At 32.1% G+C, this 27,010-nt stretch overlaps 2 protein-coding genes across 3 annotated transcripts in view; one reads left to right on the top strand and one right to left on the bottom strand.

Moving 5' to 3' along the window:
• Nucleotides 1-10,570, top strand: part of LOC145695103 (beta-1,4-glucuronyltransferase 1-like) — a 72,897-nt gene extending 62,327 nt beyond the window's left edge. The window contains exon 5 of the mRNA XM_081772003.1: nucleotides 3,741-10,570. Coding sequence (XP_081628129.1) covers nucleotides 3,741-3,935 — 195 coding nt within the window. The 3' untranslated portion in view covers nucleotides 3,936-10,570. The remainder of the gene's footprint in view (nucleotides 1-3,740) is intronic.
• Nucleotides 1-27,010, bottom strand: part of LOC145695102 (heat shock protein 68-like) — a 124,869-nt gene that overhangs the window by 5,235 nt on the left and 92,624 nt on the right. The window lies entirely within an intron of this gene.

Genomic DNA, 27,010 nt, shown 5'->3' with positions numbered 1-27,010 from the left:
AAAACGATAGAGTGAACAAGTTCTGTTACCTATCCATCTCAACGAAGGTGCTTTCTCAGCTCTGACAGATTAAACATATCTTCCCTTAAAATATTATTTCACTTTTCCAGCTCTTAGAATTGAAACAAAAAAATATATAATTTATAAAATGGATTTTTAAAAAATATATATATTTACAATAATACGAGTAAATATTTTGTATACTCCTGCTCACAAAAACTTAATCGAACTTTTAGAGTCAAAGTCCAAAAAAATTGATTCTAGACACTACACAGTCTCAACACAGTGAAATGCATTTTTCCTACATTCTGCCACAGGCAGTAAAATACATAGTTTTAAGAGGAACAGACTGTCTGAGCGTTAGTACCAAACAACATACAGTTCACATGTAAAGTATATACCATAAACATAATTACCATAAAAAAAACAGAAGTCAAACACTGGAATACTGGGTGATCCAATCGATACACGTTTCGTAGTAAAGCCCTTCCGGTCAGTAAGGTAAATTATCTCTACGCAGATATTCATTTTTGCATGGGTTCGAATCCTATTATTCTTTAATCTGCATTTTATCGACAATGAACATGCGTGTACAAATGTTACAAGAAAATTATAAAATATGTTATGGCTCAATACATGTATATTTACAAAGCTCCTTTTGTCTCTAAAATATATTCTCTTGAACATAAAACGAAATAGAAAGATGTTCATTTTGCAACTTAGTAATCCAGAATTTCGCGTAGAGGGAGGTATTATACAAGAAAATAATCTGACATTGCATTCTTTAAAAATCAATATTAATACAACGACTTTACAAATTTTACATTTTATGCATCTTTTCAGGTACCTAGATAATATTCATGTTAGTCTGACGGCCACAGTTTATGACAGTCCTCGGCAAGTACTGCAGCGTTTGATTTCCCTTAATAACTAATTTTTCTACAAAAGGAACGTTTAAGTTCGTCCAAAACACATACGAAATATGTCCATTGGATGCTATCCTTTGCCAGGCCTAAGCAGTTATAATTATTGCCACCTATATATATATATATATATATATATATATATATATATATATATATATATATATATATATATATATATATATATATATATATATATCACCATCTCAGGTTTTCCCAAGCTTCCTGTCTACAACTTTTAAGTAGTCACACGTGTACTTTTCTTGCTTCCTAGGCGTCCCGCCTATCTTAGACATTTCGTTTTATTGTGCATATGATATTCGGTAATCTACAGCTGTCGTGAAGTTTCGCATTGTATAAGCTTCTAACTTCATTTATTTGCTATACTCTCCTCACATTGAGAGTACATCGTTTGGATACCTATGCAAAGGATTACCTTAGTAATCTTAAGTGAATCATCATCCGAAAGTCAGTACATATTTTAGCTCATTCCCTTAATTACTGCGCAATAACACATTACATATTATAGATATTGTACTATAAGATAAATTTGTTTCAGCTACAACACAAGACACTGATTCATTTGGTTATGTCTTCTGATTTCGAAAAAGTTGACAAATAAAAGAAAATATTTGATTCGTTTTAAAGTGAGCACACAAGATGGCACTTGCTGTTAGATGTTACTAGAAGTGCTTAGTTTTATGAAATGTTCATTTTAACGTGTAAAGTATTTTAAAGTAACGATCTTATTACGAAATAGATATATTGTTTAACCTGTTTTCTGTTATGTTTCACATTCTATTTAAATATTAATATACATTTAAGGAAATAGATTTTGAGAAGAAACTTGCGCAGAACGCCATAATGCGTTGTTGCCAAATTTGTACGTTTACTGTGGTAGTCACAATAAGAAAATCCCGGGATTTTGGGGTTGGTCGAGAAGCGGAACTTAGCTGTGAATTGCGGTAAGAGCCGAAAAGTAATTTCTCCAGTACGTATCCAAGCAGAATTCCATCATTACTTCCTTTGTTATCTGACATCAGTAAGCATTCAACACTATCTGGCAACGCCGCACTATTCAAGCAGCGTTTAGCATAGCACTGAGAACACCTAGTGATCTACCTTAAGAGTTCGAATCTGTTGTTTTAAATGAAGATTTGCTTTTCTTTATACGTGGAATAGAATTTTGATTTATTTTTTAAAATTGTATTTTCGTACTGTAATGGCCTGTTTATAAACAATATTACATTTTCTCCTACTTTTAATAACAAACATATGGTTTAAAAGGACAACTAATAACCAATACGGACCTGAATGTACAATATGATTATCACTTATTACAGTAACAGATTAACCAGTCATTTGAATAATCTAAATTACTTCAGTACAAACTAATGATACCATTCATATGGTTGCTTCCAGGATATCGGGGGCTTAGTGGTAGCGCGCTCACCTTTGTCTCCTGATTCGATTGCAAACTACACGAGTTTGTGGTGAACATCATGTCCGTGGATTTTCTTTGGATTCCCCCGTTTCCTCTCACATTCCCGTTTCATGAATCCCTTTTACTTTATCATCCGTCTCATGTAGCCTACATAGCACAACTATCAGATGTAGAACTTTTAAAAAAATGGATATTTTACAAAGTAAATTAGCAGTAAATATTCCTCCTAAACTTTCTCTGTATGCAACATATTTTGCTGGTATCTCAATAAAGTGCTTCGTTAGGAGAAAAAAAACTCCTATCATGACGAACTTAATATATTCGATATTCTCAGGAAGTACATTTCTCAGGATTTTCTAATTTTTTTTTTCTAACGAAGGTTAAATCTTTATACGTCTTTATATTCACTAATTTGAGCAAATAATGCTTTTATAATCAATAGTTTGAGAAAATAATGCTTTTATAATGTGTTTCGAAAACCTCAAGAAACCTTCATGCTCTCCTTTTGAACGCCACACATCCAGCTTCCATTCACTTTTAACAAAATCAAAATGCCGATCAAATACGTAATCACGGGGGGTGACATATCATCCGAAATTTTGGTCAAAGACAAAAGTGGAAAGGGGTTCGAAGAAAAACTGAGGGAAGAGAAAAGGGAAATAGAATACAAAATAATAATCCTAATCAAATCTACTATCAAATTTAGTATTACGATAGTAGAATAGAATTGTAATGCTCATGGGACTGGTTTCTCCGAACTAGATTAAGCTGTTATTCTGGAGTAAATAGGTCCTTAATCGGGAGTAAGAAATAGTTGGGTTTCTTGGCGCCATTGGAACTTCTATAAAATAAAAGACAAATTCTGACCAAAGCATATAATGTTTAATATCGTTACAGTTTCGGCGAAGTATCTTTGCCTTCATCAGACACATTATAAAGTCTGACGATACTTGGTCTTTATCAGATTTTATACATTGTCTTCATCTGATGAAGATTTTATATGTGTATGGTGAAGGCAAAGATACTTTTCTGAAACTGTAACTTTGGTCAGTATATAATCTATCCTTTGGTCAGTATTTAATATATTAAATAGTATATCTTTTGGTCAGAATTTGTCTTTTACTTTATACAAGTGTTATTTTATTCACCTTCCAGTAAGTTTTTAGAGGCGGAATTTTCTTCTAATAATATTAAGTAGAAAATTACCCCTCATTCCCTCAGAATTTCGCACTCTGTATAGACAGCAATGTGTCTGAATGTGGTCAAGATAATTTGTAACTAATAATTCAAAAGCTAATTCATAATTATATCTCTGCTCTATGTACTGTTGTTCTTTTTTTTATTTATGTTTTATATGCTGTTTGTACTTACAGGTTTGTGAATTGCACGTAGCTGGCTACAAATTTTCAGTTCTCAACAATGCCTTCCTAGTCCACAAAGGGCTTAAGACTCCAAACTCCTTCCACGCAGAAAAGGACATAGATCAGGAACGAAATCGAATGCTATTTCGACAATTTAAAACTGAGCTTAAGGACAAGTACCCTGAATCCTCCAGAAGATGTTACTGACATGTGAATATTACCTTCACTCCCCGTAAACCCTTCCAAGTGTGTGTGTATTTTCGTAAATACAAAGTCTTAATAGGAGAGAGACATGTGTGGAAAAACTACTGAGAATTCTAAGATTGTGTATATAATTATTGTATAAAGACAAAATCTGTTTACTTCGTTCAAGATCTATCAACACACTTGACCAAAAGGAATAAATACTGATGATAATTTTCAAGATCATCCTATTAAGAAGAATCAACTCGTAGAAGACAATTTTGCAAGATAATATCATATCCAAAGATCAGCTACATCAACATAATGCTGAAGCGCTTTCAAATATCAAATTGTATATTTTGCTGGCATTATTGCAAGCAAGATGTTTTTATCAATGCAATATTATTTAGCAAAGTAGACCAAAAATAATGGGCTGATTTGGGAATAATGTTTTGTAGCAGTCAGATTATTTTACATATATGAATAGGTAAAAGAAACAGGCGGGTTATGATATCTAGTCTTAACATGTAAATGTTACCTTTTTTTGTCTTCACAGCCTATTATATTTTTCCCCCCACAGAGCATATAATATTTATAAAAATCTATTGGTCATCATGGAATATTGCATGTTCTGTGGAACTGGAAACAATTGATGCATTTTACCCATTTTATGTTAATTTCACCATTAGGTTATTCATGTAATCAGTGATGACGCCAGGTTTTATTTCTTCGGAGGACAAGCGGAGAAGCAGATTAACCTTTTGGAGGGAGGCAGCTATTTATTTTATTTTATTTTATTTACCGAAAATAATAGTTTTACATTACTTGGTCTACATTACAAAGCAATATGTCTGGAGGCAGGCGTAGGCTCTGGGGGTAGGGGCGCTCGCTTCCCTCTAGCATCGTCACTGTATGCAATCATTTATGCTTATTATATTCTTCGTTGACTTAAAATCCTTTTAAATTAATTTAACTTAGTTTTAGTTAGAAAAAATAAAGCTACAGGAGAAAGACTTACACTGATAAACACTACATCAATGTCTGCAAGTACGCTTTAAAAACCAACGGCACGTGATGTAGATTCAGTTGTTGTTTGGAAATCTTTTCTCTCCTTCATTTTTCGCTCTTACTGCTTGTAAGCATAAAATAATGCTGTAGTTTTTGTTAATTGTAAAATGGACATAAATACTTTAATGCATAATCATGTTTCTTTCCGTTTAAGTACGACTTGTTTCCTTTCCTTTCCTTTTCTTTTTCGTTTTTTTTTCTCAACCAAACACAAAATTTAGTAGATCATGTAAGTTAAAAGTACCAATAGGTAACAATAATACATTGAATAATAATGCTGAAAACAAAACCTACATTAGTATACATTAAATTTCTATCTTGCAAAATTTAATTTCATATTAAAATTCCTAGTATTTTACTTAAAACAGAATGATAAAGTGCATTAAAATGCTTTAAGTATTCCTTGAAGGATTGTATTTCATAGACAAAAAGAATATCACTATTATTTTACGTTTACAAGCAAAGAGAACGAGACAATGAAGCAGAAGGAAAGTATTTTCTAATCAATTTCTGAATCTAGTCATATGCAGTTAGATTTAAAAAAAAAAGTATGCACTTACAAATGTTAACTAACTGTAATTAATACATATAAATGATCTTGTGCTAATTTTTTCTAGCTAGCACATTCAGTTAATTTAACGGGTTTGTAAGCTAATGAAGATTCGTATAGAAACACATGACTAAATGATGAGTTTAATAGATGGAATTGAACTATTATGAAAGCCGTTTATAGTACATAATACAGTACTATAGCCTTTATAGTACATAATAAATGGAGCTAAAATCCAACACACGAAATGAAATAAATGCAAATAAAGTTTTCCATACCTACCGATTGCTGATTATGAACGAAAATGCCATATTGAAGTTAACTAGTCTCTGTTTCAATTCTCTCGAAGGTACTACGAGCTTTATATACTTAAGCATATTTTCTGTACATAGTAAGTTGGAAAACCCACCACTTTGAAAATTCTTAGTAAGGTAGATAAGTTATTTATCATTTCTCTAGAGAATCAGAAAGAGCAGTTAGTTAATTCTGAAGTTGATTATAAATAAATCATCAGCTACTTTTTTTTTTCGTGCACAATATTTTGCCTAATACCTTGGGCATTTTCAAAGCATAAAGACTGTTGTGACATTACGGGCGAAATAATTCAATACTAAATATTAAAACCACGAATTAAATTGGTATATTTATAATACAATTCAAACAATAAGCGGTGTTACTTAATGAACATGAAACTACACGATTGAATGATTATTGCAATTTTCGTAGTAATCGAAATGAGAAAAATTTCCAACTTTCTTTTTAAATCATTAATAATGCAAAATAAAATTTCAAAAATATGAAAAATAAATTTTAGAAAAAATAAACGGGGATTAAAAATGTGATTAAAAATAATATCTTCACAATATTAATCAGTTTTATAGCACTGAGTTTTAAGGTCCTTTTAAACCTATATCGGATATTGTGCTTTCTTGTTTTATTTTGAAAATCTTGTATTAAAGGTGGCAAAATAATACCTATTACCTATTTAATATATGCACTTCTTCACCAAATAAAACATCAGTTGAGAATCATTATAGTTTTCATATTGAAAACAAAAATATGCATTATCATATTGTGTTGAGCTCCTCTTTCAATGTATTAATTAATTACCGGGTTGCATGTACTTTTTGTGTACCATACATCTGCTTATACTTGGCCTTCACCTCTAATTATAGTGCACACACTTTCATGAAAAGTACGTAAAACTGATCGCTGTAATTCAAAAAGTCATGACTGGTTCTCACTGATTATACGAAACTTATCAGAGAACACCACATTTTTTTCGCTATTTGTTAGTGGTTAGTTATAAGTCAAATTTTTCATTATTATTGAACATAAGCTCCAAGAATTAGTTATACCAATTTCTAAATGTAAAATTGAGATTTGTTGAACGTTTATAGAAAGGTTTTGTTTCGTAACTAATACTGTTAAAATTTTAAGATTTGTGATTCGAATAATTTTGCTTCAATTATTCAAATATTTATTATTCCAGTAATTTTGATTCAAATATTTTAATTCGTTATTGAATAATTTTCTCTGAAACTATCTAGGATTCAAATAATGAAACAATTACTTGAATATTACATATATATATTGCATATACTCGAATGTGTAACTATTAGAATTTTAACAAGCTTAATTCGTACTCGGTATGCCTATGACTAAAATTTAAATCTAATAGACTTTGTTTGCTATAATTATAAAGAGAAAATGTGTGATAGCAATTTCCAACATATCTTTGTTGTAAATTGTAAAAGAATCCAGTTTTGAAATTACCAATATTTTGAAATGAATTCAGTAAGTTTCATTACCAAAACTCTAGTCATGTTATTGCACATCAAATAATGTTTTTATAAACGCTGCAGCCTCAAATTTCTTTAACAAGCTCTACGGTCTTATTCATAATTAGAATTGTGTGTGTGTTATTCTTTACTTCTATTTTTCCATTCAATAATATACTACTTATTCTAGAATTTTAGCCTAATTTTATTAAGAACTCACTTACTTAAGAGAGGAACATGTAAATTTTGAATACATTCAATAATCTTGCTTGTGTTCAATATTGAGTTGTGTTTGTTTATCATGTTGGACTATGCGCAGAAAACATTTTTTTTTTTTTTTTTTTTTTTAAAGAAAGAAATTTCTATTATAGTGCGAGGTGATTATATATTTCAAAATGCTTAAGCCGTGTACTGAATTTCCTAATAAGAGCTAGGAGTTGTGATAAAAGTTCACTTATTTGATTAGGGAAACCTTACTCTGAATGCGCACGATTGTGTAAGACGAAAATACTGAAACAGCTTTCATTCCAGAAGTCAATGATATTTTTATAACGATGTTACAGTAATTAATCTTCCTATGTGAATATATGCGATGCCATTATTAAACTTTTAAGTATATCAAGTTAACTATTAAATCTGGATTAAACTGATGATCAACACAATGTATTGGTTCGTAAAGTTAGTAATACTATTCGGCCGTATTACTGAGAACCGTTTCAATGGTCCAGGGAGCAGAAGTAATCTCAGAAATAATTAGTCAATAATAAAGAAGGTGGGGGGAGATTGTACTGAAATGGCTAACTGTGGAGATTGTAAATTACTGCTTACAAAACTAGAGCCGAATATTAATATATTATAATATGGTGTTAGGGTGTAAGTAAAATATAAGTACAATTATGTAAATTCATACTTACATAAGAAATTTTCGATAAAAGTAAAATTTACGAACAGTATTTACATCTGAAGTAAGTAGTAGTACTAAATTTTATTTTAAGAGCCATTTGGTGAGCGAAGCATGAATAACTAGGTAATTAATTAATCTTGAACTGTTATTAATTACTTAATTTATTTGTACTATAAGCGTTGTAAGAACATAAGTTCCTATACTTTACTTATGAAGCATATTATGTAATTGAGTTTTTGCACTGCAATATTATTAAACTATTTTTTAAAAAGATATTTTTTCACGTGTGTTTGCTACAAATCTTAGCTTCCTAGGATGCTTTCTTCTTAAATAAAAAGGTAGTACACAAAATAAACTTGGGAGCCACTGTCTTAATTCAAAATGTGCTTCACTGTATTCCAGCATCTTCACTTATCATCGATCTACTCTTAACAGAACGAATCACATTTCGCAATGTTTTATTAAGCAATTCCCCAATTACATTGGGGGCTATTGACCTCTATGCATGCCTTCTATTTAGTTCCGCCGTATCGTCCAACGTTCACGTTTACAATAAACAATTATCATCATACTGTCGTCTCTTGATAGTTTCTCAGCTCATCTACTATCAGAAAGCATTACTAGTAACCTCAGATTTTATGCCTAATAACCTATATAAGTCAATCCGATTTTCAAAACTTTGTGTCAAAATTTTGCGTAATGTCTCTAATATTAACAACAGTGCAAGTATAATTCTTAACAATTTTGTATGTTTTAAATGCAACTATTAATTTATATACGTTTATACAATCTATTATGTTAACATCATATAATAACTTAGGTAATGTACAATTTAATGAAGGTAATGTAATGTAATTAAATTTTTGTCTTACTTAAATTATACAAATGTAAATTTAAGTAAACATACAAAGTAACTTCTCCGAGACCACGTGATTTGATTTCTTAACAGTAAACACCATTACCGTCAGTTCAATTTTAATAATACAGAATATTTGCAAAATAATGTTTTCTAACCTGTTTATTATTTTGCTCATTTGTTATCTGGTCCCTTAGGAAGACCGCTCTAAGATTAGATAATACCTACATCCTAGGTTTTGCAACATACCAACACAGAAATCAAACCCTGGTACACATTACAAAACATATCTTGTCCAATGAATATATCGTCAGTGCCATGTGGACTATCTTAAAGGGACGTCCGAAAAAGGAATCTCTGATGGCGTCACACCACGAAATGTGAACCATGGAACAAAGTTGTAATCTGTAGTACGGTCATGATATACACTCCTAGTAGTTCAATATCCGTGACACCATCTCAAATTTGGATAGATTATGTTTCTAATTGCGTAGCTTGTAACTGTGGAAGTGAGAAACCAGCTTATTTTATCCGCTTATGAAACCTCGACATTCTCTCATGAATACTTTAGAAGTTAGGTTAGTTACACATAAGTTATACATGCGTAGATTGCTAATTTTGTTAAGGAATTAAAATAATATCATAAACCAATTTTACTGTATTCTTTATTGTTTTGACTTTTACATACTGATACAAGCTAAAGCACCGGTTTCCAGCGCTGTTCACTCAGTTTACTTGGGAGAGCAGGGTATGTTATATCATGGATAATAATGAACAGACCACATCTAGTCATATGTTTTTGTAAACTTTTGTTAACAAATTTTACCCTAAGCTGGTAGCACGAAAGGATCCACCAAATATGTAATAAATTTATGTAGAAATAAATAACTATGCACATCTCATCACTAACACACACTATCAAACTAGAATTGCTCAGCTACAGCTACATTTCTTTTATTAATCATGTACACATTTTTTTTTTTTTTTTTCACCCAGACTGATTTCCACTTCTTAATTTTCTATCCCTACAAATATAACCCTCAGTTATTTTCAGAAATGTAGATACGATAATAGTGTTCGTAATGTACTCTTGATTAAAAAGAAAAGTTCTTTTGTGCTAACTTACTTTCATATTTGAATAATGTGCAAAAAGTACAAGAAAATTAGAATATTAATAACTACCCTAGCTTTTAAAAAGTACAATCGCGGATCATTCATAAAAGTTGAATTATGATCCCCTTCCCACCTAAGAAACTTTTGACCTTATGTGCATGTTTCTTGAATGACTCCAATGTTTTGTAAGATAAATGTGTAAGGTTGTTACTTACGTTGGTCGAACATTCAAAGTTCCAATTACACTAAAACCTAGATAACACATCAAAAATACTTACCGATTTAATTATCTAGTTTTCTTTGTACAGGGACCGCGGTGGCTCAGTGATAGAGCGTTCATCTCTGGTGCATGGGGTTCTTGGTTCGATCCGTTCATGCCAAGTGGGCTTTGTGGTGCACAAACACCGTATGCGTGGGTTCTCCCGTTTCCTCCCACTTTCTTCATTTCACCATTTCATTCATTTCTCATCATCACCGTCTCCTTTAGCCTAGCCGGCATAACCGTAGGACGTAAAACTTAAAAGATTTCATTTTATTTTGTTTTGTACAGGAAAATAATGTTAGTTTATATCTAGTACTCTAAGTCCTATTTCTAGAAATCATCTTATAGTTGTTGTGTCAGTTGGCTATAGAAACATCGTTTTTAAAAGTTTTGATTCCAATATAGTAGAATAAAAATTGTATCTTCGTCAATATTCTCTTAAGATTTTGTTGTTTTTATAATTCAATGGATACTACGTGTATCGCACGCAGGAACATCACAACGATAGGTAAATTTAGCTGAAAACGAATAAAATACCTAGAAGTCTTGAGTGAAAATATGTGACTTATTTCTACTGTCTATTTTGTCAACATTGTATTGTGCATTTATTGGTTTGTTTCTACTTTATTTTAGTAATAAAAATGTTAGAATAATCGTTTTTTTTTTTAGATCTTCCGTACTAGAATATTATTAGAATTAAATGTAAAAGACTGAAGATAAACATAATTAGACTGTTCAATACGTTTGTAACGATAAAAAATGGAGTATTCCTCTTCAAGTACGTCAGTAGTATTCGAAGCTACCTAGGTAGTATCTCCCAGCAGGAACCAAGCGTAGCTATATATTGGTGAAAAAAATAATAGATCAACGAAAGTATATTTGATTATAATTCCAAGAAATTATAAAGAGTGAGCCATAACTATAAAAATGAGAAAATATCACACTATTTTATGTATTGTTACAAAGAAAATTATGTATTATTTTGCCATGTCTTGGCTGATCACGATAACAAATTGGTTTCGCTCCACGCTTACGTAACTCCATTTAGTTTATCTATGTATAGGTTGATGTTACTATCGTTAGTTTCTAAATTACCATATTGTGTACCAAAGCCGAGAGGAAGACTATTATAAAAGAAAATGGCCAGTATTCGAATGGTAATTTTCCTAATATTTAAGATATATAATCAAAGATCCCAAAAAATTGCTCATTTTATTTTCATTTTCGAAATAGTTTAAGTTGTTAGTAAATAGTCAGCCATATTAAAACAAAGTCTAGTCCATTTTTACATTACATAAAATTTGATTTGTGGTTAGTCTAATTTCTGTAGATATAAAATGTATTTTTAATCAAGTTGTAATTAATTTACGTTTTCCAACATCTAAGTTTCTATTCAAGGTGTACACAATTTATAGTTATTTTTTTATAAAATGGCGAAATATTAATTGTATCTACACCACCAAAAGTAAGTATATACTTAGACTATTATACTTTTTTCATTAAGTTCAAGTTTAATGTAGAAGCTTCACGAAAGCTATAATTTACAAAAGATTACACTCTCTACGTCAAAGATGTTTGGAAGTTGAAATAGATAGAAACGTGAATCTGAGTACCTAAATGGCTATGTAATTTGTACCAACCCGTGTGTAAGAATGCGTTATTTATAAGTTGATGACAGTTATAGGGAGATTTTATGGTAGTTGTGATACATGTAGTCAGATCATGTGTTTCTGTATGGGGCACTGTCGTGTATAATTGGCTTTTGTGTTGAATACCGAAGTTTGTGGCAGAATAATAACCAGGAACTTCCGTCTTAAAGTTTACTCTACTTACTATAGTTGATTTACGTAAGTATACACTGCTCGAAACAACGTAATTAATGTCTTATATCTCTGAAATAAACTAGACGACGAAACAAGATATCAAAAGCCCAAGTTCAGTAAACTTCCTCCCATATATATTAAAGTAGCAGTTCGAGAATATATTTCTTTTCTGAAAATTTCGTTAAGTTTAAATAACGTTCCTCACTCAAAAACCAATTACGAAAGATCACAATATTAGAACAGAATAAATATATATTGACTGTTTTATTATTATTATTATTTTACAAGCAAGCAATGCTATTGTATTTTCTTAAGTTTTATTCGTATGTAACAAGACAGTAAGTGACAGTATTGTTACCATTATATAAACTATTTCGATAATTTTTGAGGGCTCTATAGGAAATTAACCGTATTTCCTTCATATATATATAATGAACATTCCAGTGACGAAACTGTCAATATATGCTTATATCTTTAACAAAGAAAAGTAATTACGAAATTTACGTTAACTACATATTATATATAGTTAACCTAAATATGTCGTAATATATACCGGTATATTATTATTGGTTGCTAGATTTTAACGGAAATGTAATATTATACTTTTAAATCTTACATGTATCACATGAATGATTATCAGAATCCTTCAAATTTACTGTATTTTTATTATGTTGTTCCACAAAAGGATATTTACTATACTGTGTTACTACTTATATTTTAAAAAATAATTCATTAACTGTATTAATTACGGCAATGACATTGTATCAGTAATGTAAAAATCTGTTAAGGTATGTAATATTTGGCATATTATATATATATATATATATATATATATATATATATATATATATATATATATGAATTGACAAAAGAGTAACACTCACTACTGTGACACCTTTATTCTCCTTTATTATGATTTTTTGATCCTGCGATCTTCTACGGGTCAGAACTGATGTAAAACTAGTCCTCAATTTCTCCTTAACGCAAGGAAATAAAAGTGACACAATGATGGGTAAAAATATATTATCTATATGAAATAAGTAAGCAGATACATTATTAAATAAAGATGATATAATATTCCATCTTTTTCCTGTATTCTTTAATTCCAGAGTGTAATAATTGAAAAAACTTACAGGCATTAGGAATTTGTCCTTATTTAAATATGGGGACAAGGGTTTTATTTTGCGAGAGGAAGCTTAAGGGTTGAAAGATAGTAATTCATGTAATGCGAGTGCGCAATCAAGTACTACATAGTGATACTTGATTTTTTTGTTTCTTTCTTTCTATTAATTATTTATTTATTAGACAAAAGACATGAAAATGCGCTTGAGATACCTGAGTAATGTTTCTGAAACAAAAGTCTCATGATGTGCATTTTTAATTGCGTGTTCTGTATAGAATATGTTAAATAATGTGTGTTTTAAAAACGTAGCAAATAAAGTAAATGCCTCAAATGTTATTGCAGACTGAAATAGGTCAATTTGTTTCATAGAATATGCAAGCTAAAATATAGTTGAAAAAAATTCCAACTTTGTAGTTCTTGTTTGGTTGTGTATGACTTTTTTTTCGTACCAACCAATAACTTACTTCTGTATCAACAACAAAATACATATATGAGTTATGTTATTAAGGCAAAGAAGGGCTAAGGAAGTGCAAAAAATACTTTTCTACATTGAAATTTTTAATGTTTTGAAGTGTCTCCATCAACAGTTGGTCAGTTTAATAGGCATAGAACCCTAAGACCAATATACACATAAGTTTTAGCTACACATATTTGTTTTGCAACTATAAAGAAAGTAAACGGTAAGACCATAACAAATGAGTGTAATACACTTCATTAAAATAAGTATAATATATAATACCGTATAACAATTTTTACATCATTTACTATATATTCCACATAATTTTCACAGAGATATATGTAACTAAAAAGTGCATATTTTTCATATTCCATGAGCTTTATTTATTTTATTTCAATTTAATTTTCATATGCACTGATATAAGTTGAAATATGATAAACGAATGAAACATAAGTTGAAATTAAATAAAACATAGATGGAATACCAAAAACTGAACTTTTGAATAACATTATTTGTTGTTCTGAATGAAATAAACTGCTTGGTGATGTTTCTAATAAATCCATTTACAGACAGTACATTATAAGAAGCGTGCTAGCACTTAAAAAAAACTGTGGTTGTTAATTGCAAATTACCGTACGCTTATGTTTACATCTGTTAAGAGGCGTTTTAATGGCCACTTTTATCCCAAGCTTCTGAGCATTAATTAGCTGATTATTTCAAAATAAAATCATGAAGTGAAGTAAGCAGACATCAACAACACCTCGTTGTTTCATACTACCTTCATGACTTAGTAAATGTTTCTCGTGTATTCGGTAAGCTCACAACTTACAAAAAACATCGTTCTTGAAGAACATTTGTCACTTGACGTCAGTTTTACACACACGTTAGTCTTCAGATAATGTAAGAGATAACGAGTATTGAATTTTCTTGTCACAAAAAGAAAATAAAACTAAGTCAGTTAAACACTGCTCAAATTTTTCATTACATTATATCGTACTTTAAACAAATGCCAATGAAGGTAAGGACTATTGTAACGTTTTGGTTCGTAACTAGAAACTGAAGGAAGGCAAGTAAACTCCTTACTTGGTTTCTTTAACGAGAATTTTCTCTCATCTTCATTTCCATATCCGTTACACTTCTCGACTGCTCATTATGTGTTGATTCCTTCCTCGAAAACTAAATACTCCTCTTTTTAACTGCAGATAGAATGAAAGAACTGTCAATCATCTCACCTTATCCTATCTTCTCTTTTTGTACTTCGGTACTCAATTCTTCCCTTCACTTAGTACTTCATTCGACTCTGGCTTTCCAGTGTAAACACACTTCTTGCTTTCCTGTCTCCTCAAATTCTCCAATCTTATACATATTTATTAAGTAATAACTGACTTTGATTATTATCATCATCTGTACAGATGTATCCCATTTCCGTAACATTTCCTTTTAGAATCCCGCTTGTAATTGCCGGAAGAGTGCTGTTCCCTATTAGGCAAAGCTTTGCCAAAGATCAAGAAGTAAATTCCCATTTGGAAGTCATTATATGATTAACATTGACATACCTCATATGAATTATTAAATTTATAGGATCAACATTAACTATTACAAGTGATTTTACACTATGAACAAACATGTTAATTTGAACTCCTGTATTTTATATGGAGGAAACAAGTAATACACCTTTACTACTCTTGCTTTTTTATTTTTAAAAAAAGACCAGTTTTTCCTTTGAAAGACCATTGATAAAATGTTTATCTTTGATTTCTTATATCTTTCCCTTGCTCTTCCCGTATGCAGTTACCTTCGTAATTATTCCATACATTGGCTCCATTACTACACTTAATTTTCCTACTTAACTACAACACAGTTGATTGTAATGCGAAATCAAATTGACATTATACTACGAACGAATGTGCAACAATTTCATCCTTTGTTGGTACTTTGATGTATAATAAAAAATAAAACGGCGTATATAATTTTCTTGTATATTATTATTGTTATACCGTTGACGTCATACAAACCAATCTAGCAGACAAAAGAATTTTCAAGCATGATGTTCATTCAGTTACCATTTTCATAATGTTTGGTTAAAGTATTATGTTTGTTAATACGCAAAATATGCTAAAATACTTTGTATATTCAACACTTACCGTATTACTTTTTCTCTAAGTGAAAAATATTTAGTTATAAAATGGATGCGTAATATTCTGTGTCCAATTATAAAAGACTTACTTTTTTTTATTAAAAGTTCTTTGGTATTCATTGATGTTCTTTTGTAGTAAAAATGTCCACTAGCGGAAACAACAAATAACTTATAATACATTATTTAGAAATGTGTTTTTAAAATGTAATTTCTGGATACTGGAAAGAAAAAGTATTCACATCTCTGATAAATTGCGTTTTACACCAGAGGATGATCTTTTGTCTGTGTATTTGCTGTGATGCTACAAAGACGTTTACGTTTCAATTTATTTGAAACAAGAAACAATTTCATAATTTAATGTAAAAGAAAGAAACAAAATAGTAAGACTTGCTTTGACAATGTGAACATGAGATTTTACCATGTATTGAAGCAACATGCGTAGAACAATCTTCCAGCATTTTGCTTATTGTATTGCGTAAAATATTGAAAGACAGTGTAACAAGGTTATACAGCTGAATACTGTAAATTCTGGTTTCTCCGTCAATGATAATGAAGACAATGATAAAACAAAATATTGTCTAAAGAAAAAAAAGAGATATTTGATAGAAACTTGTATAAATAATTGTCACTGATGAACTGATAAATTTAATAAAGGCAATATGCACTTTTTATAATTTTGTTTACTTCATTCTTAAATTCTTCCTGCTCTCTAAACAATAGGCCAATTTGCAACAACCTTGTTCCATTTACATTTTTTAAAAAACAAATCATTTTACACCTTTAACATGGAACAAATTGACTCATACGATCTTTTACATAAGCATTTTCAGAGCATTTCTTGGGTAAAACTTTTAATAAGAATAATAATAAGGGGGTTTACAATTTATTTTCTAAATCTTTGAAACTACTTTATTTTCAAGAATAAGTCCAGAACAATGATTCAATATCCAGCATAAAGTTAAGAAATATAAGAGGCTTCCATTTAAAAGTCAAGACACAAAAGAAAATGTATAGACTTAAAGAAAAAGTTTTAACAGCCTATTCTTATTGACGAAGGAATGATGGGGCTTTTATTGCTGGACATTCAAATCCTACAATTAGGAACTTCACCAATGAATATTGGTTAATCTAACACGTTCAATATATCTTTCAATGAAAATTGGTTAATCTAATACGTTCAATATAACCTTCAATGAATATGATTTTCGTAATATATGCAATATATTCTTCAAGTAATATTAGTTAATCTAACACGTTCAATATATCCTTCAATGAATATTGGTGTTTCTAACATAGAATATACCATTTAATAAATACTGGTTTATCTAATACTATCAATATTTCGTTCAATGCATATTGATTTATTGAACGTGTACAATATATCCATAATTTAATATTGGTTTATATAAAATGTTCAACAAATAAACCAAGTAGAGTGGGTTTTAGAAAAAGTTTCTGAGTATTGTAGTTCTATCTGTATTAAACAAAAATGTTCTGAATTGATTGGTCCGAAGAATGAAATTTTTATTTATTTTTATTGATCAAGCTTTCTGTGTTTGAATAGGTAATGAGAGCACCTTTGATTTACGTACTCTCCGAATTTAATTTCTGGTTTTGGCACAAAACTTTTGTGTTAACTGAACATCGTTAGATAACTCAGGAGTAGTTTTCATTAAGAAGTAGTGAACATGGCTTGAGAAATCTGATGTTCCACAGAACTAAAATATCTAGGTGGACTGTGACATCAGGAATTCTGAGTTAGATCAACTCAAATATAAAGTAAAATTAGCTTTCAAAAATGTATATAAAGTCAACATACAGGTTTTAAACTCCCGAGGTCAATAACCACACACATCTTCAAAGTACCTAAGATAAGTAGGCAAATGTACCAGGTGATCAGGTTAGACAAGTGGCCAACTTAACAGGTTTTACAGTAATAAATATGAAGATCGATCCATCAGCAACTTTTATTTTTAAGAGAGTTACAGTTGACTATATGCGTAAATCCACACACTAGAATGCGATAATTAATAACGAATTGCTAAATTAAAACACGAATAAAATATTAATGAATTCAAATCAGTAATTCGTAGTTTCTTTAATACAAAACAGCAAAACAAAGCATTAATGTTAATTCGGTGCAGCCACACTATCAGCCCTCACAGGCTGTAAGGAACGCATTGCTGACGTGCTGCCAAGTTTTTTCGAACAAAAAACCCTACAACAAAATATCCGAAATATGTCAAATATCCGCTTCCTTGCATTCAGTAAAGAAAAAGACAATTTGTATTTCAATGAAACAAAATAGATGAAACATGCTTTTCTTTTTCGTTGGTCACGAATATGACTAACAATATAAATCGTATGCTATTGACTCCAGTTGAACGTGCCTTTTGTACAACGCGTGCAAGCAAAAATCACAATCAATTTATCGGTCACATACACCAGAATAGTAAAACACCCAAGTTTTACTCGTTCGTGAAATAAACAGTTGGGTTTTCTTTATAATAATAATAATAATAATTATTATTATTATTAGGCTTGGCACCAAATATTTCGTTCTAAATCATTTTAACAGTAATATTGGAAGGCGAACGTATTCCTGAATCTTTGTAATGTCTCACAGGTTCTGGGTTAAAATACATTTAAAGTACACAATGGTTACAAAATCCGTACATTTAAACGCTTGGATAAAGTTCTCCCTCAATCTCTGTTCATGAAAAAAATAAAGAAATTCTATACCAGTAGTGTTGCCAGACGAGACGTAAACGAGACGAGACACGAGACGGGACAGAACCCTTTTAGACGAGACACGAGACGAGACAGACTACTTGTCCCGTCTCGAAAACGAGACGAGACGGGACGTCTCGTGAAATGTCTCGTGTCTCGAAAATGGAAACGCTGGCGTAAATGGCCAAGATTGAAATTGCCAGTGGTCATATAGATTGCAAAAGGAAAATCCCTTTTGTGAGAAAACATGTTGAAAAGCCTTCATAGAAAAGTATCCTCTGTTTATTGAATGAAACAATCGTGATACATGAGCTTCCAGGAATATCATCCTTAATGTCTTGTCCCCAATTCCCCTTGCTGTAAACTAAGGAATTCTCTTTTTTATTTCTGGTTGGAATGATGACAAACAAAATCAAATGCAGGGAAGATTTTTACAAGGTCAAGAAACCGAACTACCACCACCATCTATTCAATTTGAAAACTGGGTAAGGTCTACACTCATTACAGGCTGTAGTTGAAAGTTCTGGCTGAGATGGCGGAAAAGAACAGAACAGACTACACTTGTCTTTATTCTCTGGTGGCGGTATTCTTTTTGCTATATGAACCGAAAACGGCAATTGAAGTATGTCATCTTGCCACTAAAATTTTGTCTTCTCTCTCTCTCACACACACACACACACACACACATATTATATATATATATATATATATATATATATATATATATATATATATACATAAAAACATACTTTTACCATTTTACCAATCGCTCGCTTATTATACAGCAGTCATGTTGTAAAATTCACCTCTTCGTTTGGAAGGCGGGCGAAGGACAAAGAAAGCAAAGATATCATCGACGAACCCTTGTTTGCTTTCAGCAAATTTATGATACTAACAATAACACTTTAGGTGAAGAGGTTTTACAGGGGGACCTTCGTTTTGTTACGCGGAAATGTTTGATCTGACCAGAGTGCGAAATTGCCCTCTGCTTCCATGTTGAGAGGAGGGGAATACTTCCCTTTCCTAGTGAATTATATTCATTAGGACCTGAATTATCTTCAGAAATTGTTTCTTACAGGCATATAAAACCTCTCGAATTTGATAAGTTTAAAGAACATTTCGTATAATATTCATGGAACAACGTTGAAAGCAGAAAATATGAAAATGATCAAAATTCTAACATTGGAGAACATAATTAACAGAAAAGAAATAGGATGCCCAAACCATATTTGTAAACCTGCTATAAAATATATATTCTATATTTTTACTAATTCCTTACTCCCATGAAAGTATCCTGGGGAGGATATTCTCTCCAATTTTTCAGACTGAAATCCTTTTATCCCGTAAGATTTCGCCCCATGACACAATACGAAAAAACAAATGTTGTTAAAATCCATACACATGACCCTTCCAGGACTCAATCCGGGGCCTTCAAGCCATGGTCTATCGCCGCAGACCGCTCGGCTTGGTATGAAGATGTACGTTGTATGATTGCGAGTAGATCACGACAATATAAGAAACTTTAATCCAAAATGACCACCCAAAAATCAACTTTTTTTAGCCACTAACTAATGTGGGTGTACTGTCATGTGTTTGTTACACAAACGGAGCAACCACCACATACTAGCACACACCCCACTGTTATGGGGACAGATTTGAACCATGGAGGTGAAGACTGGCCCCAAGCATTCTTTCGTCCGATGTGTCGTTCAGCTCCCATTACTATGGCACTTTAAGTAGAGCTTACTGTGCAGTAACATATAAAATTTCAATCAAATACTTTCCATTACTCAATAAAATTATTTGGTTCAGAGCCTCAAAAAAAAAAATAATAATAATAATTGCAACAAATCTAAACATGCTAAAATGGAAAGTAGTTTTTGGATTGTTATGGGTTAACACTGTGAAACCTAAAGGCTGGAATATATGAAATCAAAGTGTACACACATATCTATCTCTCTATTTATCTATATATCTTTTCATCTCTCTCCCTCTCTCCTTATATATATATATATATATATATATATATATATATATATATATACAGACAGACACTATAAACCAAGTGGACTGATAGTATACGATAGTGTCGGGGATGGTGACACCTTTACATCGAACTTTGCTTGTCATGTAAACATTATTTGACATTAGTGTCTTCATCTTCGACGTATCTTTGAGCAATTTGCTGTATATTCGTGTATTGAAACTGGTGAAACAAATTTCAATGTTTCAGAATGTAAAAAGAAAAAAAAGCCAGGGTCGAGAAGCCTCAGACAACTAACAGCAGAGATATATTATCTTGTAAACTATTTGTCCATACCTTGTGAGCTTATTTGAATTTATTTTTAAGACCTTTAGGCAACTTTGGCCGAATGGATGATTATGGGAAAATTAGTGGAATGAAGAAAGTGGTAAGATACTAGACAACTTCGAGAAAACACACACATTCGAAAAATGAAATGAAATGAAATGAAATCTTTGAGTTTTACGTCCCACGCTTATGCCGGTTAGGCTAAAGGAGACAGTGATGATGAGTAATGAATGAAATGGTGGAACTAAGAAAGTGGGAGGAAACGAGAGAACCTCGAGAAAACCCACGCACACGGTGTTTGTCCACCACAAAGTTCACTTGGCCGAGACCCCAAGCACCAGAGGTGAACGCTCTACCAGTGAGCCACCGCGGTTCCACACACATTCAATGTTTTTCCATCACAAAGCTCACATGGCACTAACCGAGATCGAACCGATTACCACATACACTAGAGGTGAAGGCTTCACGGTGTAGCTACCGTGACATTTCTTGTCTTGTGTGTTCTGGGTAATACTTGTAACTTAATTGTATCTTGATTAGCATGGTGCAGCCTGCTACATTTTACTTTCGTTCCCATGGTATGCTGCTATATTTTTTACGAGACAAAACGAGACGAGACGAGACGAGACGGAACCTCTCGAGACGAGACACGAGACGGGACGAGCACCTTTTTTCGAGACGAGACAGCCTGAAGTCTCGTCTCGTCTTGTCTCGTGGCAACACTATATACCAGGGAATTTCCCTCCTAATCTAGCAACACTGATTTCTGATTGATCATGCGTGCATGGAACTACAATACACCCTCCTTTTCTCTCTCCTTACCAGCCGTAGTTATGGAAGTATCAGCTAAGTATCTTACCAACGGTGGAGACTATGTGGTCAAAGGATACATATAACTACAAATCCACATTGCGGTGCAATACTGCCTTGTAATAAAAAAAAAAGAAAAGAAAAAGAAAAAAAGAATGAAACAGCCTAGTCGAATCTATGTTGTGCTCATGCAAGGGCGCTGATCCTGGGGAGCCCGGGCCCCCCAAAGCTTATGTGAGCCCCTGGATTTCTATGAATATATATTTTTTGCATATATTTTTTTATTGTTGTATGTAATTTTTATGAATGTCCCCCCAAATTACAGAGAAATCGGCGCCCTAGTGCTCATGGTGTGTTATTAAGCTTATTAAGGAATTACATACATATATATAATATTACTACATAAATCTGAAAATCATAGGAAGTTGCTAAATTTCTACCAGGAGTCGTCCCTGGGTCGACTAGGATTAACGGAAGAGTACAAACATACGTTACTTAGAGCATTAAATGAAGAATTTACAGAACAAAATTCATTATATCTCTCATTTTTTAGAATTAAGTTTATATATATATATATATATATATATATATATATATATATATATATATATATATATATATATATATATATATATAACTTAACATGTCAGTTAATAAGTTTAATCAATGTTCTTTCTATGGCAGAGGACCGAAAAAAATCATTTCTCATGTGTTACATCTATTTCACTTCTTGTGTGTGCAACATTATTTTATTAAAGAATTATGTATTCACAATTGTAGAATCGCTGTACAACACAAAATTCCTAAAATGAAGGTTTCTATGCACTAATACACGGAGTAGTTCGAACTACAGAATTTCATTATACGTGTACAAAACCTATCGATGCACTGAATTACCAACAATTTTGATCCTAAGCACGAGAAGGACTCGGGTTAATTTCTTAATACAAATGGTCTAGCTTGGTAATACTGTAGTAAATCTACCCAGCAATACCAAGAAATGTATTAATCTTAAAATACAATATTTAAAAATTTATTGCCGTGTACTTTGCATGCCTACTACTCTTACACATCTTTGAAAAAATGCACTAAACTGAGAGAATTTGTTACATAAGTCAAGGAGCGAAAGTGTTAATGTTCTATAAACATCAGATTATATGACATAAAAAAAGGTCATTTTAACAACACAACATTTTAACATTATAACATAACGAATTACTCGTCTCAACTTGTATTCCTATCATACATTCAGTATTTCGGGTACTTCTCTTTAGGAACAAACACAGGCTTAAATCATTTACTCCAATAAGCTCTTCACATATTTCATTATATAAATACGGTGGAAATTACAAAAATGATTGACAAAGTATATCAGTATTTGATAGTAGATTACAACCCTTTGTACAATTGGAGGCAACTATTATTTCCTTTGTATATACAACTAATATTAATCTATGTACACATGTTTAGTGCACTAAACACTCCACTAATCCTTGTCTGATTTTTATTATTATTATGTATTTATTTATTCCAGGCTTTATCACCAAACGGATTCCTCTAGACAAATATTGGAATTGTTATTTTTTATTGCTCCTCGAAAGACATTAGAATCAATCTGTATTTAACGTGACCATAGTATATTGTTATCATATATCATGTAAACATCCATACCAAAAAATTTCTAGTTTGAGTACAAGTTCAGTAAACAGTAAATGTAAACGGATTGAAAACACATAATAGTAGGATTCCACTAAGATTACATTTGAAATTAATCTCGGCTGAAACGTCTGCATAGAAAACTTGGCACGAAAATATATCATATGCATACGTATAGCTGTCAAAATAATACAAACACCGAGAAAAAGTGCAACTTATCATATTAATATGTCGTTGGACCATCTTTTGAAGTCAAAAAACAGCTCTGATATGACGTGGAATGAAGTTAGAGTGAAGTGGAGTTACATAATTTCTAGACTTCGGAATTTTAGGCACCAAAAAGTTTAATTTTAGGCGCCTAAAATAGGTACTAAAAATAGGAAAATAGGCGCTAAAAATTAAAAATAGGCTCTAAAAATAATAGTATAAATTATTACATACCCCTTTTTATTAACATCTTTTGTTTTCAGTGAATCAGGTGATTCATTCAGTACACAACTTGCTCATTCGTAATTTTGGAAACAGTAAATTACCAACAGTTTCTCAAAGTTTTCGACTGTCAATCTCTCTCTTTTGTCTGTAAGGATCATCTTTGCTGCCGAAAACGATCTTTCCACTGAGACAGATGTTACAGGAGCATACTTAAATTTCGATACATTTTTCATTTCCACTTCGTCGGGGATGGTTTCATCCTCTCCCATCAAAACTTTCCCTATACGAGCCAACACAAGAAATCCCTCATTCTTCTTCACTACACTTTCCCACTTACACTGCACTTTTTCCCCAACTTTCCCCGTAGCACTTTGGATTTTCTTTTCGGCTTCGTTAACTACTGACACCTGTTCACTAAGTGGCTTTCCCGTAGCTTCCAACTTAGTGATCGTCGTAGGTAAGAATGAAAAATTTGACTTGATATATACAAGATCTCTTTTGAGAATGGGATCTTTGAAAAGTTCCTTCAAAACTGAAACACTTGCAATGTTTTCCACACCAGGAAGTTCGCCAACAACACCAGCAATAGCGTCCAAGTTCTCTGCGTAATACAAAGCTGCTTCAAGCCATGTTCCCCAGCGCGTTAGGACAGGTTGTGGAGGAAGAGAAATGCCAGGCAGTTTTTCTTTAAAGACAGCGATTCTCGATGGGGCTTTGCAAAAAGTTTTTTTCATGTTAGAAATGAGGGCATTGACTTGAGGAAATTCGTTCCTGATTGTTTCAGAAATTCTATGAAAAGCATGTGCTACACAGGTAACATGGATGAGGTTGGGGTAGAAAGGTTTTAGGTTCTTAAACGCAGCAATCATGTAAGAAGCTGCATCTGTGCAAAGAAGAAGAATTTTAGAATCATCCACACCACTAGGATACAGAAGTTGCAAACTTTTGTTCACGGTGTAAGCAATTGTCTGGGCACTCACTTTCTTAATTTCCTTGCTACTTAACAAGTGAGGAGTTGAAGGTCCATCTTCATCAAGTTTTCCTACAACAACATTCACTATGTATCTATTGCATGCATCAGTAGTCTCATCGACGCCTACCCAAATGCTGGAATCGCCAATATCCTTTCTGATTGTATCAAGTGTATTGTTGTATTCAGAATCCAAACACGTTTTCCTGAGTGTTGACTCACACGGTATCGATTGCTGGCACCACTTCTGTAAAAACTGTCGGAATGTTTCATTTTGAAGTGTGTTCCATGGGATGTTGGCAGCGACAAGGGCTCTAGCAAGATCCGCATTAAATGTGTTCGCAGTTCCAGATTCAGATCCAGATCCAGAAGGCTGAGTTAACTGTGTCTGTTTCTGTTGTTTCTTCGCTTTAGATTTGGCAAGATGTCCAGCACCATCAATGTGTTGCTTTAAGTGGCACTTCTTTTCCTGAGAAACCTTAAAAAAAAAAAAAAAAAAAAAAAAAAAACGCTTAGAAATATATTTTCAAATGCTTCTTACAAAACTAGTGAAGATGGTGGCGTTTTAACTTTAATTTCGGTTTCAAATTCTCTAATTTTCTTCGTGTACATTGCGACTAGTATTTTCAAACGGGTCAGTTCGGGTCAGCTTATTGTTGGACACCCTCAGTAACGGGTCGGGTCAGGTCAGCCTAACTCGGGTCACGAGTCTGGTATCGTTAGACCAACTCAGTTCACCAGTCGGGTCGGGTCAAACTATCTCGGGTGACCCGACTCGACCGGTGAACTGAGTTGGTCTAACGCTACCCGACCCGTGACCCGAGTTAGGCTGACCTGACCCGACCCGTTACTCGAGGGTGTCCAACCAAAAGTCGACCCGAACTGACCCGATTGAGAGCACTAATTGCGACAACTACCATCACTGTTTGCTTGCCTTTCTGGTCGTAATGTGCTTTTTTTTTTTTTTTTAATCGGTGAACGTTACATTATTGATTTAAAGTTGACAAAAAGGCAAACTTGTTGGTCTACCTCGTTAAAGACCAATATACCCCAGTCCCATTTCGAATCAGAACAGATCAAATAAAAGACTAATCGATGAGCATTTTACTTCAGAATAATCCCCAATTTACAGACAGAAGCAATAAAATTGTATATCAATATCTGAGAAATAATATTTAATTTTAAGCACTGTAACTAATTTAATTTTAAGCACTATATTTTATTTAATTTCGAATGCTGACACACTCCAACTTGGCAAAAATTAAAACATAATTTGGCAATATTTTGTTTGAGATTTGGATGCCAAAATAATTGCATGAAAAATTTCAAAATATCGTCCCTTTAAAATTTTCTTTAAAACTGTAATTTACAAAATTTTTAACTGATTTGAACCAAATTTTCCCCAAAATATGATTAAAATGTTTCAGTGTGAAAATCAGTGACCTGTCAAAAATTTAAAATAAGGGCCGTTTTAAAATTTCAAAAATTCAAAATTTTTGCAACTATCAACTGACAGAAACCAAAGTTAGAACGAAAATAAAGTATTAGCAATGCCTTAGTTGAGCGTGAACATCAGCATGATACAATAAATAAAATTGGCGTTTTTTAATTTTTTTTTTTTTTGGAAATTAGTTGTCTCTTGCGGCCCTGCGACAAAAGGTGTATGGATATTCTTCATCAGGAGAGAGAGAGAGAGAGAGCAATCGATTAGAATTCCTTTTTTTTTGGCTTTGGGGAGAGAACATCAGAGACAAATTCTTCCTTTCTTAAGATCTGTCCTAAAATAAAATTATCCGCAATTGTAATTCTTGTTAGACGAGTGTCAGACTGTTCTTTTCTTGCCCCTGTGTGGAATTTATTTGTCTGTAACTATGGATGGAAATCAATAGCATCTTAAGACAATAGACAGTAGCACCTCGAGCAAAATTGATAAATAAAAAAACAAAGAGACAAACAAGTTTCTGCTTCGTAAAACAAGTTCTGAGACAATCTATGAACCTCAAACGCCGTTATTTAACTATTAACAGATCTTTTCTTTCTTTTTCGAGAAAAATAACAAAAAAAAAAAAAAAATGGCCTTTAAACATTTTTCCTATCTTTTATGCTTTTCAAGATA

The sequence above is a fragment of the Thermobia domestica genome, chromosome 9 (genome assembly GCF_964235325.1).
Source record: "Thermobia domestica chromosome 9, izTheDome1.hap1.1, whole genome shotgun sequence".
Lineage (NCBI taxonomy): Eukaryota > Metazoa > Arthropoda > Insecta > Zygentoma > Lepismatidae > Thermobia > Thermobia domestica.
Note: the sequence above shows the minus strand (reverse complement) of the source record. Positions and strands in the feature narration are given on the sequence as shown.